At 42.5% G+C, this 19,202-nt stretch overlaps 1 protein-coding gene across 1 annotated transcript in view; it reads left to right on the top strand.

The window, feature by feature from the left end:
- The first annotated feature begins 3,492 nt into the window (after window positions 1-3,492).
- The window catches only part of RAB11FIP1 (RAB11 family interacting protein 1), a 50,981-nt gene continuing 35,271 nt past the window's right edge, over window positions 3,493-19,202 (top strand). Inside the window, exon 1 of the mRNA XM_068274962.1 lies at window positions 3,493-3,976. Within this exon, the coding sequence (XP_068131063.1) occupies window positions 3,627-3,976 (350 nt within the window). The 5' untranslated portion in view covers window positions 3,493-3,626. The remainder of the gene's footprint in view (window positions 3,977-19,202) is intronic.

Below are 19,202 nucleotides of genomic sequence, written 5' to 3'. Positions count from 1 at the left end.
CAAAACGGCACATCGGGTGCCACCTGAAGCGGCACATTGACGCGCAATTTCGGGGGCACCCGATGCGCCGTTTTCGTCGCACCGGGTTTACAGGGCAGCGGGTGCGACGTTAACATCGCACCACGCACTATTACCCGCAATGCGCGCGCACTGAGCGGGGCTGTGCGCGAAGTAGCTTTGCGTGACTGTTAGTACGCGCAAAGCTACTTAGGGGGCACAAAGTGGGTTTTCACACTGGCGCTAACACTTAGCGCCGGTTAGTGAATCAAGCCCCAAGTGTTTTTCACACAAATATGACAAATTAGCTGCATGCTTGTCTCAGGTGTGTAATTCAGACACTACTGAGCAGAATGAGCAGAAGGACTGCCAGTCAACTGGTATATTTAAAAGGAAATAAATATGGTAGCCTCCCTATCCCTCTCACCTTGGTTTCCTTGTAAGCAATCATTGAAAAAGAATCTTATCCAGGCTGCTCGTGTACTTATAGCTAGACATTGGAAATCACGGCAGCTCTCTAACTGTGAGTGCTTCAATGAGCTTAAATTAATATGTCAAATGGAATCATTGGCACATGTTCTTAGAGTCTGACGAGTATAGAGCTGTGATGGGTATGGCCTGAGATGTCTCTCTTGTAAATACTGCCTCTGATACGCTCAGTTGTTTTTTGCCTCTCTTTAATCATAGTGCTACATTAGCAGGGTTTGTGGTTTGGATTCTTGACCATGGTTCTCCTGTCTGTCTACTCTAATCCTTCTCCATTGGCGCAAGTGTTGTCCATGTTGTCCCCTGACCCTTTTCCCCCCGTTTTCTCTCTCTGTACCTTATTTCCTTAATCTCTGTTTTACTCTTAGGAAAGTAACTAAGAACATATGCCAATCACAGGCTTCTGTATGTTGGTCTAGGTAGTGGGAAGGAGGTGCTACGCACTTTCTCCTTGACTGGCTTTGTGGCTTTATCAATTTTAGTATATGCAGACTTTTTTGGGAATGTTTATTTCCTCTTGTACATATGCTCACAAACCTGTTCGGTCCTCTTGGCTCGGATCTCAATAGTTGATGCTTTACGTTTCATTGGTTGTCTAACTTAACATTCTTACCCTGTGGACTGTTGTTTTGATTTTTTCGCTGAGTTGATATGTCATTATGGGTGCTTCCATGTTGCACGCTGTCTCTATGACTTCTTTTTGTTAAAAAGTAGCATCCGTGAATAAAAGGCCCTGCAATGTTCACCTTATACTGTATGTCTTTCACTTAGATGTCCTAAGTTAAGAAAAAGTTATTGCTGCAATAATAGCAACACAGCTGAAATGTCAAACTTGCCAGGAACCTGAACTGAACCTGAACTGTACTTTTTCATGCATCGTGTGGGATTTTTGGTTTTTTTTTAACTTGTAACCCTTAATAACTAACAGGGCACAAAATGACCACTTTTATTATTTCAACTGAAATGCTGCTATCTGGGGGAAGGGTGGGCAAATGCCAGTCAATTTTGCTATTGAAGGAGAGGGAGACACATGCCACTCAATGCTCCTATCTGGGGGAAGGGGAACAAAACAGAGTTTGTATGTATTCTCCATGTCTGTATGAGTTTCCTATGGGCACTCCAGCTTTCTCACCCATCCCAAAAACATGCAGATAATTGACGTCCCACTTCATTGTCCCTAGACAACAATGGACATGTGACTATAGTAGGTAGACTGTGAGCCCCCCTGAGGGACAGTTAGTGACAAGACTACATAGTTAATTTCAATTGGTAAAATGTAATAGTTAAAGTGAACCTAAACTGAGAAGGATATGGATTTTTCCTTTTAAAATAATCCCAGTTACCTGACTCTCCTGCTGATTCTGTGTCTCTAATACTTTCAGCCACAGCCCCTCAACATGCATGCAGATCAGGTGCTCTGACTGAAGTCAGACTGGATTAGCTGCATGCTTGTTTCAGGTCTGTGATTCAGCCACTACTGCAGCTAAAGAGATCAGCAGGACTGCCAGGCAACTGGTATTGTTTAAAAGGAAACATCCATATCCATCTCAGTTTAGGTTCCCTTTAACGGTAATTGTCTAACTTTAATAGTTTAATTTAATGCCCCCCCCCCCCCCACATGGTGGCAATACACAATGAGTTATTTTGGCAGATTTACTGGCTGATCAATTTTCCAATCGTTTTCCATTCACTTCTATAAGGAAATCGATCAGAAAAACGATCAAAATCAGATTGGACCCATCTATCTGCCAAAAAACTCATTGTGTATTCCCAGCATTAAATAGATCCTAGAGAACATTGAGCATGTGACTTTGGTAAAGATTAGGTTGTGAGCACCTCTGAGGGACAGATAGGGTCAGTTCTCACAAGGGGCCGCGGCCATTTCTAATTCGGCTGAGGCTCCCATTGTGCTGCGAAGATGCGTCTCAAAACGCTAAGCCTTGCTGTGCATGTGGGATTCAGGTGCGTGCTGCAGGAATCTAACGCAGATCTCACAGGCACAGATCTAGAGAGCTGTGGTCAGGGATCTTTCGGAAGAGACAGCCGCACCCTGGAGGGCAGCATAATTATAGCGAGGGACCTTATAGATTGGATGAAGCCCCAGGTAAGTAAATCGAATCTTTTCCACCTACTCAAATATCCCAAAATAAGTCCTGAACATTCTCTTTCCTAATACAAGTGGATACTACTGTGCTTGTGCATCCCCTCATCATCTGACTGACTGTAACAACCTTATTAAGCTCCATACTCACCACCCAACGTGTCCAGCGACGTCCCCTTGACGACAGTCATCAGCGGTGCCTTTTCCTGCCGGTGTATTAAGCGCGAGGTCACGCAACATGCTCAAATGAATGAAACTTCTAGTGATTGTGGTACTTTGCGCGTGAGTCGTCGGGGATCTTAAAGATCTGATCCACAGTGACGGTTGTTTTTGCCGCGTGACACTAAGCGACGGTTCGCATGGTTGTGCCCCTGTGCCCAAGCTGCAATATCGCGGAAACGATAGCGAGTTGGGTACATAGCTTAATGCTCATCACATTTTCTTTAATAACCTGCAAATATTTTCCTTAATTAAAATGACACAAAAAGAAACCAGTAATTACACTGGTTACACAAGAAAAACTATTTTGCCATCCCACGTTTCTGCCAGTACCCCTGCCTCTCAATTTGTACATTCTATATCCCCCTCCTTCTCCGACAAACAGCACACCCCCAGGTCATGGCCTGCATGCTCTGTACATAAACCTGTCTGTCTGGTTTCCTCCATAAACATCCTGCAGCTTCACTTGTTTTGTTTTGCTATAACTTTAGGTCAGTTTTAACAAGCGCCTTTTCACTGTTTGCCAACAATTCAGTCAGCCAAGTGAGCACCATGTCCTGAGCCGAAACTGGTCCGACAGTCAATAAAGTTGTTTGACGACAAGGTGTTCGCCGGAGCTGCATCCCGCTAGCGATTGGCTGGCGTAGCTATCACATGTCTCGCCGAGCCCGTCGTTCCTAAGCGACCGTGCAATGCCAGTGCAGCAGCAGGTTGAGCTGTGGGGAGTGGAGCGCCGCCTACCTGTGCGCTGCCGCTGCCCATAATATATGTAAGCAGCGCTCGCCGCCCTCTTCTCATAACTCGGCAGGTGACGGACGGCGCCATGTCTCTCGCCCAGCAGTCGCAGACCTGGTTCCCTACACACGTCCAGGTCACCGTGCTACAAGCCAAGGGGCTGAGGTCAAAGGGCAAAGCCGGTACCAATGATGCCTACGCCATCATCCAGCTGGGCAAGGAGAAGTACTCCACCACCGTGTCCGAGAAGAGCGTGGCGCCGGTGTGGAAGGAGGAAGCTACATTCGAAGTGCCGCTGCTCCACAATGACAACCAGGAGCGCTGCACCGTGCGGGTCATTGTCATGCACCGGGCCCTGGTGGGGATGGACAAGTTCCTGGGCCAGGTGGACCTCAACCTGTGGGATCTGCACCAGACCAGGAACAGGAGAAAAGTTCAGTGAGTATCCCAGGAGGCAGGTGGAGGGGGTAACCTGAGAGCTCATAGCTCCTGGGAACAGGTGCATGTTTCCACACATCACCATCACTACGCTGGCTCCCAGCTGGGGACAGATGCTTGCTGCTGGCCTGGTGGCATTCTGGCCCTGACTCCAAACTACAGCTTTTTCTTGTGTTGTCTCACAGGAGATGCTCTCTTAGCTTCTGGATCTATAAGTTTTTCACCACCTAGAAAATGTTAAAGTACTTAGAAGTAAAGTAATCTTAAACTTAGACTTTTTTTTTATTATTGGAAATGTGTGAAAACCTCTCCTGTGAGAAAACTGATGGAATGCTTGAGTTGGGAAAGTGCTGTGTCGGTATTCCAGGTTTTATCAGGCAAATGATGGATATGAAAAACCTCAAACTTTTATTCTATTATAATATTTTTTTATTGAAGCACTCTAGACACAAGTATTTTGTGTGCTGTCACTGAGGCAGGGTTGTTTAAGGTTTATTGAGTAGGAAAAGTAAAAAATAATCACTTTTAAAAGACTTTGTTGGGAGTTGTTAGAATAAAGCTGCATACACACATGCAATCTTTGGAACATGAACTATCAAGGATTGATCTGCTGATCATCCTTTATAAAATACAGTTTGCAAAATATCTTCAAAGATATATTTTGTGTATTAGATCGTCAGATATTTCAAACTCAGAACTTCCAATCTGCTCTAAAGGATACGCAACCGCATAATGGGCTCAATTTACAATCATTTTTCACATGCGCTAATGCAGTTGCGGTAAATTCCTGACTGAAATAAGACCATCTTGACATTCACACAATTTTATGCATGGTCATTTACCGCATGCGTAAAATTGTGCGCATACTTTTCCCGCATGCGGGGAAAAGTAATGGTAAAAGTACGCAAAAGTCGGTAATTGCTGCAAAAAAATGAAATTTGCAAAGAAAAAGGGGCGCATTATTTGACTTAACTACCGATTTTATATCACCTACAAGTACTTGGTGATATATTTCGCTTCCCGTTGACTTAAAAGGAGTTTTCAGCCTTGAGCGCTGTTTGCTGGAATTTTTTTTTTTTTTTATGCCACTTTTTTTACGTATTGCTTCCGCATGTTTACTACATAAATACGCATGTTTCCCATGTATTTTTAGGCATTGTTTCCACATGCAGAAAATTTTTAGTGAATGTAGGAAAAATGCGGAAATTATCACTGCCGGTAATAGAGCGGTATAACATTTCTTACCACATGTGTGATTGTGAATAAAGCCCAATAACCTAAATGAAAACATTTCTTTGTTACAGCTGATCCAAATTCTGCAATAAATCTGCACTGTTTCTATTTCATGTTTTCATGGAAGCAGACATATTGTTGACATCCTGTGCTTTCAGATGATCTTATCTGCCGTGGCAGTCAGGTGACACAGGAGAGATCAAATTACAACTTGTGATTAGACGCAAACGAGGGGGGGGAATTAAACAGGCTAAACTCTCTAAATACACACAGGGTGCATTTCTCTCTGTTTTCCTTCTGTCCTGTGCAAAGGTTCAAGTCCACTTTTACTTGTGTGCATAGCTCATGCTTGAAAAAGAGAGAAGTGGACTACAGAAGCATTTCTTTGGGTCTTTTGCATGACCTGATCATTTGCATCTGTATGGCATCTTTAGAACGATACATTGTTCAAACCTTCCTGACAAACATATGCGGCAGATTAATTCCTTGCTTTGTAAGCATTTTTATCTGACGTGTGTACCCAGTAGTGATGGTCGTGTCTAGGAGAACCTATGGAGAAGCATGTGATCAGCTTGGTCAGGTGATAGATGTGTAAAGCAGCCCATACACTCAGCCGATTTTCTGGCCGACCGATCGATCGATCGATCGATCGCAAATCGGTTGGCCAATCGACCGATCGACGGCCGATTTCGATCGATTTCGATGGATTTCCATCGAACTAGCAGGGTGGAAAATTTAGGTCGATCTGATGAGATTGCTTATCAGTTTGCATTGGCCTTAATGGAAATCTGATGGCAAAAAAATGCCATCAGATCGAATTTCAACAGATTTCAAACTGAAATCTATTGGAATTCTATCCTGGTAAAAAATGTTCTAAAAACGCATCAGATAGATCATCAGATGCATTTCTTATCTGTCTGCTGCCAATCTGACGAGTGTATGGGCACCTTAAGTCTATGATTTGCTAGTCTTGCTCAAGTACTAAAGCATGGTGTGATCACATCCTATTAGGGCTGGTTCAGATGGACGCTTGCAGAGCATTCACCGCAAGCGTTCGGAACGTCACGGTAAACGCTCCCATTCAAGTGAATGGGAGCGTTTACACCGAGCTTTTGCGCGCGTTTACATGATCGCGGCGTTCGGGTCCCGATTTTCGCTAGCGTTCGAGCTGCCCCTGGAAGCAACATGTAGCTTCCAGGGGGCGGCCAACCGCGACGGCTAATGCCACGCAGACTTCCGTTCGAACCAGCCCTCAGTTGATCAAACAAATCACATGCTTCTCAATTAGTTCTCCTAGACATTGACCATCACCAGTACCCATCTTTAGAGCTAGACAAATAATAAATTTTTTCTATTGATTGTCCTGATTGGACATTTAGATCAGATATAAATGCTATTCTTTAGTAAGCCAAAACAGTCGTTTGGCGATCCTTTCAGGGGATGGTCTACTGTGTACTAGTGTCCCTTGACATCCGCCCTAGCAGTCTGTTCAGGTGGAAAATCCAGACTTTTTCTATAGTTTGGGATATTTCCTACTCTTCCTCCTCTTGACTTATCTATAGGAGAGAACATGCTGCTTGGTAGTAAGCACATATCGTACATTTTCACTCAGTGATCACAAGAGATTGTTTAGGTGATATATGTACATGTTCCATGTGTAGTGTAATTGCCTTCACTTGGACGTTTCAAGCCACATGACCGAATATGTAAAACAATAAATAAAGCCATATTTGACACAAAGTGCTGCTTTCACATGGCTGTATTGTGTGGTTCCTACAACTAATATATATCACAAGTGTACAGAAGTGGAAATGGGTAATGACATTGTCAGTCACAATGGGATACTTGTACACACACTAGATTTGTAGCCAGTATGATCATGAATGATTGATTCCAGTGACAAATTCCTCAGGAAGTTTGAATTTCTTGGGGGCTGGACAATGAGATAGATGCTCAGACTGTATTGGTGGATAAGGGTGTATATAGATATACATTTTAGCTTGGCAAATCACTGACCAATTTTATCACCTCCGTGTAGTTTGAGGGCCAGCAGATTTTACATAGTATGAACAGTGTAGATATGCTCACATACTACATGGAAGTGGTAAAATTGACCAATGATTGGCCAATCAAAATTGGATGTGTGTATGCACCCTAATACCGCCATAACTTTAATGTGCCTAATCCCTGGGAAGATTGTACTCCACCCACCTCACAGCTTACATGCACATTATATATGGCGTGCACAAAATCTTGGACCTGAACTGAGAATTTCCTCTCTGCTCTAAAAGATAAGCAGCAGCATAATAACCTTTACAGAAAAACATTTCTTTATTACAGCTGATACAAATCCTGCAATCAATCTGCAGTATGTTTACTTCCTGCTTTCTTGGAAGCAGACATAAGGTTAACATCCTGTGTTTACAAATTAGCTGCTCTGCCCAGGCTGACTATATTCCTGAGCTGACACAGCCTTGTGATTAGTCACAGATGAGGGGGAATCAGACAGGCTAAACTCTCTAAATACATACAGGGTGGAGTTCACGGTTTTCCATCTATCCTGTGCAAGAGTTCAGGTCCACTTTAAGTGAAAATCCAGTGTTTCTACATAACTTTACATTATGACGCTTACCTAGAGTAGACAATGGCACATATAGTGTTGACTTGGCATATTTCTTCGATTTTGCACACCATTCTTTTAATGAAATTTTATCTCAAATGTCAAGTTGTATGAGCAATGCTCATGTTCCAGTTTATTCACTGGCAAGCAGCGCGGTGACATGGGCTGAGTACAGGATCTTAGTGTGGGGTGTGAATGTTTTTCCTTTTAATCATTTCTGATTCTATCGCATTCATCTGCAGATTTGGTAGTCATGTGAAACTCCCTCTGTTTTGCAATCGCTGTCTCACTGCTGACACATTGTTGAAAGAAACAGTTTTTACACCAGCATTTCTCATCTTCATTGAACATATGTATTATTATTATTATTATTATTATTATTATTATTAATTTGGCTCCAACATCTTCCATTTCCATTGTGCTGTACATAGTACAAAACAAATATTGGGGAACATGTATACATGAGAAGTTTAAGACCCAATCATGACATCCAGTAAGGCCCGGTTCACATTATCGTTTTTTTGCGGATCAGAACCAGAACGTATACTGTACAAACGGAACAGATGTGAATGGATCCAATGTTAACCTATGGATCCATTCACATGCGTCCGTTGGTGCGGATCGTTCCGTTTCCCATTGCCCCAATGCTGCAGAATTTTTAGTCCGGATCCGCTGCGCTAGGCAGAACGGTCCGGAAAATTAGGGCCTGCAGCATTTTTTAGATCAGTGGACCGGAATATTTTCTTCACACTAGTGAAGAAACTGAACGTTCCACGGGGGATGGGGGCATGGGCCAACGTGAATCTAGCGACGGTAGGGTGCAGCAGCCAGGCAGTGGGTGGGTGAGGGAGGGTTTATACATACCTAATTTTTAGTAGTAGCCTACAGTAGAGGTTTCTGGCGTCTTCCGCGTCATGTGACTAGTCACATGACGCGCTGTGTAGTCACAGCAGAAGAAGAGGAAGCCTCTACCGCCGTCTACTACTGAAAATTAGGTATGTATTTGCTGAGTGAAAACGGATCCGATCAATCATTGATCAGATCCGTTTTCACTATGTGAACCGGGCCACGGACTGAGCCATCCGGATCCGGTGAAGCGGAGACCGGATCAGATTACCGGATCATTTTGGCTCAGACCGCCAATGTGAACCGGGCCTAACACTAGTAAAATACATAAATAGTTAATGTGTGGATTGAGATATTATGAAATGGTACACATTCATATGATAAAGTACAGCAAAATAACAAACGATGAAAGGAGTAAAGCCCCATCTACACAATACGATTCTTTGTGCGATTCGATTACGATTCTATTTACGATCCGATTAAATCCAACATGTCAGATCGGGATTCAATTCGATTTGCCATTGCAAAACAATGGCGAATTGAATCGAATCCCGATCGGACATGTCGGATTTAATTGGATCGTAAATTGAATCGTAATCGAATCGCACAAAGAATCGTATCGTGTAGATGGGGTGTTACCTGCCCTTGCAAGCTTACACTCTAGAGGGTAGTGGGGTGGAAACAATAGAAACAATACTGTTTGCTTTGTACATGCTTATGTAAGTCACCTTGTATAAGGTGACCCGTTCACGTGCACATTTATAATCAGTATCATATGCTGTATAATCGCAGTATTTATATAGTCCTAATATCTAAAGCACATAGAACTACTCACACGCCAGTCCCTGTGTTTACAGGAACTTGCATTTGAAGGACACTACACACGCCTTAAACAGACCTGAATTAACATCCCCCTCACTTGAGTCCGTATGTGTTATGATATACATAACTAAACTACATTATAGTGTTATTCCACAGTGTCTACCCATCTTGCTGCACAGAACTGTACAGTCCATTGTCTGTTTCATGGGAGCTGTTGGAATTTTGGAAATTACTTTACATAAAGATTTAATACTCCTGAATGATTTGACACTTGCTGTCAAGCTAAAAGGATTATCTTCCCACTGAAGTCCCCTGATAGGAGATTGTTTGTAATATAGCGTAAGATAAAGGCTGGACTGTGCTACTACCTGATTATTTATGCAGCTTACAGAAAGACCCAACAGTTAAAATAGCCTGCAAGGAGCTTCAGGGTACAATAAAAGATGTGTATGGAAATGTCTTTATGAAGGGAAATTGCTCATTTTTGTTTAGTTACACTACAAGACTGCTGTAACATTGGCTATGAACCAGTCAAACTGTGCACCATGTAGCGCTAGTGTCCTAAATATGTGGCTGGCTATCTCTTCTTCTTTTTGTATGGCTGCACTATTATGTCTAGCCTGGTACAGACATGGAGTTCTGTTACACATTTAGTGCAGGCGTTTTTGGAGCAATTTCCATAGAGGTACGCTGCTCAGCTCCCAGCCAAGCAGCATGTACTGCCCTATGGTGAAGGTAGGATGCCAGATGAGCGAGTGCCACCAAGATGTGGGAGCGTCTTTAAAGTACACTTAAACTGGGAGGAAGATGAACAGTACCAGTTGCCTGGCATCCTGTTGATCTTTGGCTGGAGTAGCATCTGAATCACAGCCCTGAAACAAGCCGACTGATCTGCAAGCTTGTGCAGGGTCTATGGCTAAATGTGTTGAAGGCATATGATCAGCAGGAAGGCCAGGTAACTGGTATTGTTTAAAAGGAAAGAAATATGGCAGCATCCATATCCCTCTCAGTTCAGTTGTATTTTAAAAGTCCCCAGATAGACCAAATTATATCAAGTGAGGCAAATGGTCATAGCAGATCACAGCAGAGGAGGCCAGAGACACCCGGGAACACCTATAAAGTTTTCTTGCTGACATAATCGGGAGCAATGTAGATTGGGAATAAAGCAAATGGTGCCCTTTTAGGACCATAAGCTTGGCTCATGATAATGTAACAATTAGGCCTCTTGCACACTGCAAGCGATTCCGATTCAGATTCCGCTAATCTGTTTTTACTTCCGATTCCGATTCAGATTTGCAGTTTGCTCCCTGCACACTGCAAATCTGAATCTGATGTAAAAACTGATTAAAAAGCGGAATCGGAATCGCTTGCAGTGTGCAAGAAGCCTTAGTCTGGATTTACTTTGTGTAGCTGAAGTCTTGCTGCTGGGTTGGGCAGAATTTGCTTATGCATGTAATTTTATATGCAGAGCACTCTTTAGTCATAGCATGAGTAAACTGGTTGTGTGCACATTAGATGGGTGATAGGACAGCGGTATAAAGGTTAAAACTGAATACTTTGCATTTGTTTTATTAATTTATAGTGCTGAACTAAGGTGAGATACACTGCCTGTATTGCAATTCTTTGCTTTAATTGCAGTTCTCAAAATCAAACTTATTTGGCACAGAAAATAAATATTATAAACCTTAAAGCCCTTCTCTAGGCTAGGCTAGGCTAGAAGCTTGGTAATCGGTATGAAATCAGGCTTTTGTAGCTAAAAATTCAGTCATAAAATTTTGATAAGAAAGAGAAGTGATGGGGCTGGGGGTGGAGTTTGAGGATCTGTTTGGACTGCTGTTCAGATTGCATCATCTTACAATTCGTACAGCAAGGGGAAAGGCACAGTCTAAAACTTCCTGGGAAGACTGTGGTCTATAGAATTGACCAGTGCTTGTGCTTTCCTGTGCATTAATGGGTAGTGAAACATAAGCCGCATGCACTGTACAATATGTCTTAGATTAAGTTGACCACTAATATCTTCCTGATGCTAATCATTTACCTCATCTACCACCTTCCACCACTTGTACAAGATTTCTGCCCAAATGACTGTGCAGTCGATAACCTTGTGCTGTCTGATGCGGTACAAGACTGTTGCTTATGACATCTGGGGAGCAGCAGAGGAGCTTGCACACTGCACTTGGACTGGACAAGATGTGGGCGTGCGTCAGCTGACGAGAGGAAACTAATTGGTGGAGCAGGAGTGGAAGCTATGACAACAGGAGCACTCTCCCACCACACTCTGTGTATTTGGGTGGAATGCAGAGGCATGGGTTAGCTCCATTTCTGCACTGAGGATGGATTTAAAGTTATGACTGAAGGGTGTCTACGTGAAATGAGATATAAATGTATATAGAAAAAGTCTTGCGCACATTACGTCTGTGTCCATTTCCTGCATGAGCAAACCAGATGCTATTCAAACTGCCCAGGCACTGTGACTTGTCATTTTGTAATGCAGGAAGGTTGCCATACACTGCCCATGTGCTAGCATGCTTGTCCTGCTTATTGTAACTTGTATGAACACCAAGTGGGGTTTGTCTAAACCAAATGGCCAAAGTTTAAAATATTCAGTGGCTGTGTGCAGGTTATGAAACTTCATATTCCCTGGGGCTGGTTAATATGTAATCAGTATGTTTTTATTGATAGCAGCACAATTGACTAAACATACTCAGCCAGAGGACTTTGCTGCTGTCCTAGAGGAAAGTCACAGTAGACATTATGCTTGTTCATGCTTCACAAACTTGAATTGACCTGATCGTTAGATAACCTATCCTGGAGGCTGAACAGGTCCACTGATAGGTGTATGGAAGTAACCGGATCCTGCCATAAATGAATTATAGGTTGGCATTACCCATTGATGGAGGGCTTTATTTGCCCCCCAGCTTGACAATTACAGGGCTTGACAGGGGATAAGCTGCATTGCCCCATAATATAGTGCCTGAACACACCAGTGTGCTTCTGTCCACTTTTCAGGAATGCGTATCAGTCTGTATTATTGATGTGGTGATAAAAAGAGGACAGATGCGCACTAGTGTGGTTGCTAACTGATCAAAATGGTTGGTGATGAAATTGACAGTCTAGGCCTATGTTTATGATAAAACCAATTCAGTAGATACTTTTTTTAATTGAAAAAAAAAAATCCTGGGTGCCAAGTACAAAAAAAAGTACTGTACAGTACCTTAATCATTTTTTTGCAACTAATTTGCCTTAAGACAGAAGGTCTTTACAATAATTCAGCTTTAAGGGCTCATTCACACTGTAGACGTTTCGTTCTTTTTTTTTTTTTTCACACGCAGGCGATTTTTAAAAATCGCCCACCAAACGCTTGTGCAATGAATGACTGACTGAGAATGTTCATATCCGCACAGGTCGTGCGCTGTTCGTTAAGTAAAGCGGTGCGTGGACCATTTTTGAGGCGATTCCGCCTCAATAGAAGGTATAGGAGAAACATAAATGCTCACAAAATCGATTTGTGCAGCGTTTGCGTTTTTAAGAATAAATACATCGTATTTATTCTTTTCCGATTCAAGGAGTTCACTTCCTGACTGAGGTCAGGAAGTAAAAAACGTAATCGCTTGGCAAAACTGCTTAGAAAAGCGTAAAAAAGCGCAGGGAATCGGGGCAAAAAACCCTCAAACGGCCACGCAATCGGAACGCAATGTGAACGAGGCCTAAGGGAGCAACTATAGCTTACATGGATGTTGGGTTGATGTGGCTCTGTAAAATGTATAAGCTCAGGCTTACATCCAGCGGTTCTGGATGTAAGCCTGACTTTAGGGGCATAAAAAGATGATTTGCATCTTTGGGATTGGTGCATTGTGGGAAACCACAGTTGCTCACCTAAAGTAAAACTGAAGTAAGAAGGGGAAAAAAAGTCAGATACGTGCATATGGAGAGGGAATGCTCTGGGTCCTATTGAGATGTCCTTGTCCCCTCTAGGTCCTCTCTTTCTAGAGCGGTCACCCCCATACAGCTAGTCAGCCAACTCGTCAAGTACACCTCCATGAGCTCTGAGAAGGCTTTGGGGGCACTTGTGTCCCTGCGTGCTTATGAATACTGGCGGCTCCATACTCTCCCAAAGCCTTGTGAGGGCTCATGGAGGTGGCGTTCCTTCACCAGGGGGCAGTGCTTGAACGAGGGCACAGAGAGCATGCAGGGAAGGCTCTGTACTAGGATCCAGAGCTTTTCCTCTCCACAGGTAAGTATTATTATTATTTTTTATTTATATATCGCCAACATCTTCCGTAGCGCTGTACATAGTACAAACAAATAATGGGGAACAAATATACATAAGAACTACAAGACACTGTACAGTCATGACATTGAATAGTAGAAATACAAATACATACATAGTTGATGTGTAGTTGGTACATGTGCATATGTTAAAATTACAGCAGTATGAGAAACACTAGGAGGAGGTCCCTGCCCTTGCGAGCTTACAATCTAGAGGGTAGTGGGGAGGAAACACAGGGGTTAGTGGGTGAGGCAGTGTGCCTTTAGTGCTGCTTATAGCAAATTATAGGCTTGTCTGAACAGGTGTGTTTTCAGAGTGCATATCTGCCTTTTGTTTTCCCTCTCACTACAGATTTGCTTCAAAGCTGAATTATCGTAAATAACGTTTTTTTTTTAAGAAGGCAAAATATACTATACACCCATGGTGAGGGAGAAATGTAATGTTTACATTTGAATGTCATTTAGCTTGTCTAATACAATGGGATAGTTTAGGCACTTTAAACCAAGGCATAATCTGAAACTGAGATTTCATAGTTGATATATTTTCCATTTCTTTTCTACAATGCATGGATTTTTTTTTTCAGGTCATGATTGAACTAATCACATCAAGTGTATTTACAGTGTTAGTGTAAAACTTGTTTTGCTCCTTCCCTCAGACAGTGGCAGGCACTTATCCAACAGAATGTTCCAAAACAAGCACAACTTTAATCTGATCTGAAAAGGCCACTTGTTCAGAATGAAACGCAGAACTCTGTTACAACCCTTCATGTGAGGTTCCATATCTGAGCAACTTCCCAAGAGTGCAATCATTCTGTATATTCTATATAAAGTAGGGTACTCCAAAACAATAACATCCCTTTTTTTTTTTTTTTTTTTTTTTTTTTTTTTAACATTAGCTGTGTTTTTCTACCCAAGATTCTTCAACAGTTCATAAAAGCTGTCTGAATTTGAGGTGACATTTTACAAAGTCTATTTTTAGAGATTTGCTGGTTAGCTATGTATGCTTATCTACATTTCCTGGCTTGGTTGATGACATTTAAACATACATCCTATCCTATGTGGGTAGAGAGTTTAGACATGATTGAGTGTTGAGTCACGCTGGGACCTTTGGCTTGTCCTGATATATATTTTTAAAGAGAACCCGAGGTGGGTTTGAAGAATATTATCTGCATACAGAGGCTGGATCTGCCTATACAGCCCAGCCTCTGTTGCTATCCCAAACCCCACTAAGGACCCCCTGCACTCTGCAATCCCTCATAAATCACAGCCACGCTGCTGACAAACAGCTTGTCAGAGCTGGCTGTGTTTATCTCTATAGTGTCAGTCTGCTGCTCTCCCCGCCTCCTGCAGAACTCCAGTCCCCGCCTGCATCCCTTCCCTCCCTGCTGATTGGAGGGAAGGGACGGGGCAGGGACCGGAGCTATGCAGGAGGCGGGGGAGCAGCTGAGACTGACACTACAGATGTAAACACAGCCTCAGTGTGATTTATGAGGGATTGCAGAGTGCAGGGGGACCTTAGTGGGGTTTGGGATAGCAACAGAGGCTGGGCTGTATAGGCAGATCCAGCCTCTGTATGCAGATAACATTCTTTAAACACACCTCTGGTTCTCTTTAAGTTGCAAGCTCTACTGTGTCTGTTTTGTTCATCTGTAGCCTTAAACAAACACAGAACACTTATATCGTGCTTTTCTCCTGGCGGACTCCAAGCGCCAGAGCTGCAGCCACTAGGACGCGCTCTATAGGCAGTAGCAGTGTTAGGGAGACTTGCCCAAGGTCTCCTACTGAATAGTTGCTGGCTTACTGAACAGGCAGGCGCAGGTCTCCTGTGTCAGAGGCAGAGGCTCACAGTGGACTGCTGTTCCTGAAGGCTCACACTGGATGTATGGCTAGGCTTGTATACATATTCAAGTGTAGTGAGGTGGCTAATGGCCCTTTTCCACTAAATCATGATCCCCCTGCGATGTGATCATTGTTTCTTTCTATCGTCTCCTACCGCAATTCCACCATGATCTGTCGGGTGTACAGTGCGATTGAGGTGTGTTATGAGATGGGAGGGAAAAGAAAACTGGCTGGAAAATTAGCACTGTGGAATCACTGTAAAATGAAATTTTGCTGTGCTTTTATACTTTGAATAGGCCAATCGCATTTAAAATTTAGGACGGCAATTGCGATTTTTGGAAGAAAAAAAATGCAGCGTTCTAATGGAAACACCATACCTGTTTGCTGCTTTGTATTTGGCATTTTAGCAACCACTATTATTCTAATGTATTTCTGTAGCAGAACGTATCATTCCTCATTTTTGCCTGTATCTACACAAACTTGTGTGTGCTCTTAAGTCAACCACAAATCTGTTAACAGTACGATGATCACGCTTAAGTTTTTAAGAAATATCTGAGGTTTTCATTCCTCGTCCAAGGCATTTAACTACTTCACATTTTTCGGCAGCAGAGAGATCTTAATTCGGACTCGCCTGGCAAACTAGTTATGAGAGGTGTCCAAGATTGATTTCAGTGATCAAGAGCCCTGAGACACTATTCCATCCGTGAGTTTAATTGAAAAACAAAATATTTAAGCTTTGACACTTGAGTACAATTAGCATAACTATTTGGAACGCAGTGTAAATGTTTTTAGATCTATGCGGTGGCATACTAGATGACCCTTTTTGATATGACATACCGGGTATTTTTATTACGTTACAGTATTTGTATAAACTGTTGTAGGTTGTTTTGAAGCACATTAAAAAGAACAGATAAACCATTGTTTATACTGTGTGTCCAAATCCTGACTTCTCTGAAAGTAGGTCACCCACATGTACCGGTATGTAGAACCCATAACTCCACAAACCACCTCCCAAAATGAGGCCTGTTTATACGTAGGGGACCGCCTGTGTTACTTCAACTTCACTCTAGTGCAGTGGCAGAAGGTATTTTTTTTTCTTTCTATCATTGGTCAAATAACTCCCAAAGAACAATGTTTTCTTTGCATCAGATCTAATTAGTTTCCGTGCTGTCAGGCGTGCAGAGCGTTTATAAATAGTTTATAGTGCAAAGTTGGCTTTGTAGTTGTGTTAGCTGAGCTATAATAGAGCTGTGACGACAGTGAGCTATGCAGCCTACGGTATCTGCTAGATATAGATACCAGTTTCACAATAGAGTGTCCTGTCTTACTGCGCACATAGCAGGTTGGACCACATTCCTTCTGTCTTGACATCATAATACTTCACTTATTTGTGTGCTGCACTTGTTCCATGGGCTGGCGCTTCACTTGCATAAGCCTGCTGTTTTCCTAAGTTTCAGCAAAGGATTGTGTTTGGGTAAATCTGATGGATCAGAATTGATGCTCTGCAAATAAATCTGAAGTACTTCAGCTAATGAGATGAGCCCTTGCTTTCATCGTGAGCATCACCAGGAAGTATAGGCTGTCACTGCTCTTTATTTTCCACTCACTGAATCCTACCACACAGTGAAAACAGAGAAAGAGAACTTCACTCCAAACACACTCCTTAGCAGATCTCCATGTTCACAATTTAAAGTATAGCTGAACTCTGGTTGTCTTTGCTACTTTCACGCTGGTGCGTTGCATTGGACATTAATATTGCATGGCTCAATGCAATTATTTTGTAATGGTAGCCCACATCGGCCCATTAGCAGACTTGTGTGACTGAATCCATTGGAGTAGTGCACTGCATGCAGTACTCTCTCAGATAATGTGCAAATGTACAGGTGCAGTGAAGCATAATTTTTATGTACTTTATGCTTCACTGTTTGCCTCGCTTTTTCACTCTGTTGCAATCCTGTTTTTACAGGGTATGCAGCGCACCAGAGTGAACCTAGCCTTACTGTGCATATATATTCCTCTTAGACTTCACAGAGACAAAATAAAGGATTGTAGCTAATTGTAAAATTTAGGAAAACCTTCCAATACCTTTACTTCCTCTGTGAACTCCCATGTGTAGACTGAGAAGCAATGGGGATATCTGAGGAATGGGACAAAGAAACCAAGTGTGTAAAGTAATCCTGTAAAAAAAAAAAAAATTTCCCTATGGGGTACTTGCCTCTGGAACCTGATGAGGCTTCCCCCTGGTCCTCTTCATCCTCTGGAATCCAGCGCTGCCAGTCCCCGAACCGGCGCAGTACGGGTTTCAGCACTTGGCAATGTTTACCTATCCACACTCCTGCTCAGGTGCAGTACCAGCTTCCGCTCGGGTTGTGGTGGAAATGGCCAAGCCCGATCGAGTCTGATTTACTGCACAGGCACGAGTAGAGGGGATCCGATCAGGCTCTGCTAAAGTTGCAGCTTTATACATTAAAAAAGGTGTACATACTGTATTATGTTATGTTTGGTACACCCCCACACTTTCTGTCCCCTATTGCTTAATCTTCCCAGTTTGTGTATAATGTGGTGGAATTCTAGAGCTGCTTTTCCAGGAACACTGAGGCTTATCACATTTTTTAACTTTTTGACCCTAGATATTTAGTTGAGTCCCTCCTCCAGGCATACCAGCCAGTGCAGCATGCATGTTGAGTCTATTACATCTCCTACAGAGCAGCAGAAGCAAGTTTACTCCATGCTTCTCCTATACCTTCTGTTGGTAAATACCAGCACAGCCTGTACATGCTGGTGTAGATACATCCATTTATACTGTACAGGAGAGAACTGATGCAGTACTGCAGTCATTGTTCATGTCCTGTGGTGGATCTAAATAGCTTCTGGATAGTTCTGTGTACGGTATATACAGAGCTTGACAGCCAGTCAGCTAATTTGTACTGTATACAAAAACTCTGTGTTGGCTCTGTGCTGTTAACGGAGAGCTTTTACACTACAGGAAAATAAATATTGCACAAATTATATTGGTTTTTATTTTCATATGTATATTCTTATTTGAAATTTTACAGTAGATAAGTTTTATACAAAACCCCAGAGAGTATCACTTAATGCAAATTCAAAGCAGAAGGTAGATTTGCCTAGAGGCTGTAGCTGAGAGAAGCGTATTGCTCTCCAGTGTTCTGCAATGCAGTCAGCTTTTTGCCTGTCTTTTAGAGATGACAGTGGCCCCTTAGCCTTTGTACTTGTCCCTCACCTTTGTACAGTTGTCCCTAATCTTGGGAATACACCATGAGATATTTTGGCAGATAGATAATTTCCTGACAGGTCAGATTTTATTTTCGATTGTTTTTCTGATCAATTTCTCATAGAAGTGAATGGTAATTGAAAAGATCAGTAAATCTGCTGAGAAATGTCATTGTGTTTACCAAGCATTAGCCTTGTTCTTAGTGCTCCGTCTGTAGATCCACAATGCTTTAGGTGTCCAAGCTGTCCTTATGTTCCATTTATTTTGTTTAACGGACAGGTATGCAGTCTGTCATAAAAATATAAATAAGTTTTTATTTATTTATTTTGCGTTATCAGCACAGATAATTTTATGTTGACTTTGAA

Source organism: Hyperolius riggenbachi, chromosome 3 (genome assembly GCF_040937935.1).
Source record: "Hyperolius riggenbachi isolate aHypRig1 chromosome 3, aHypRig1.pri, whole genome shotgun sequence".
In the NCBI taxonomy this organism is placed as follows: domain Eukaryota; kingdom Metazoa; phylum Chordata; class Amphibia; order Anura; family Hyperoliidae; genus Hyperolius; species Hyperolius riggenbachi.
This window is presented reverse-complemented; position numbering and strand designations above follow the sequence as displayed.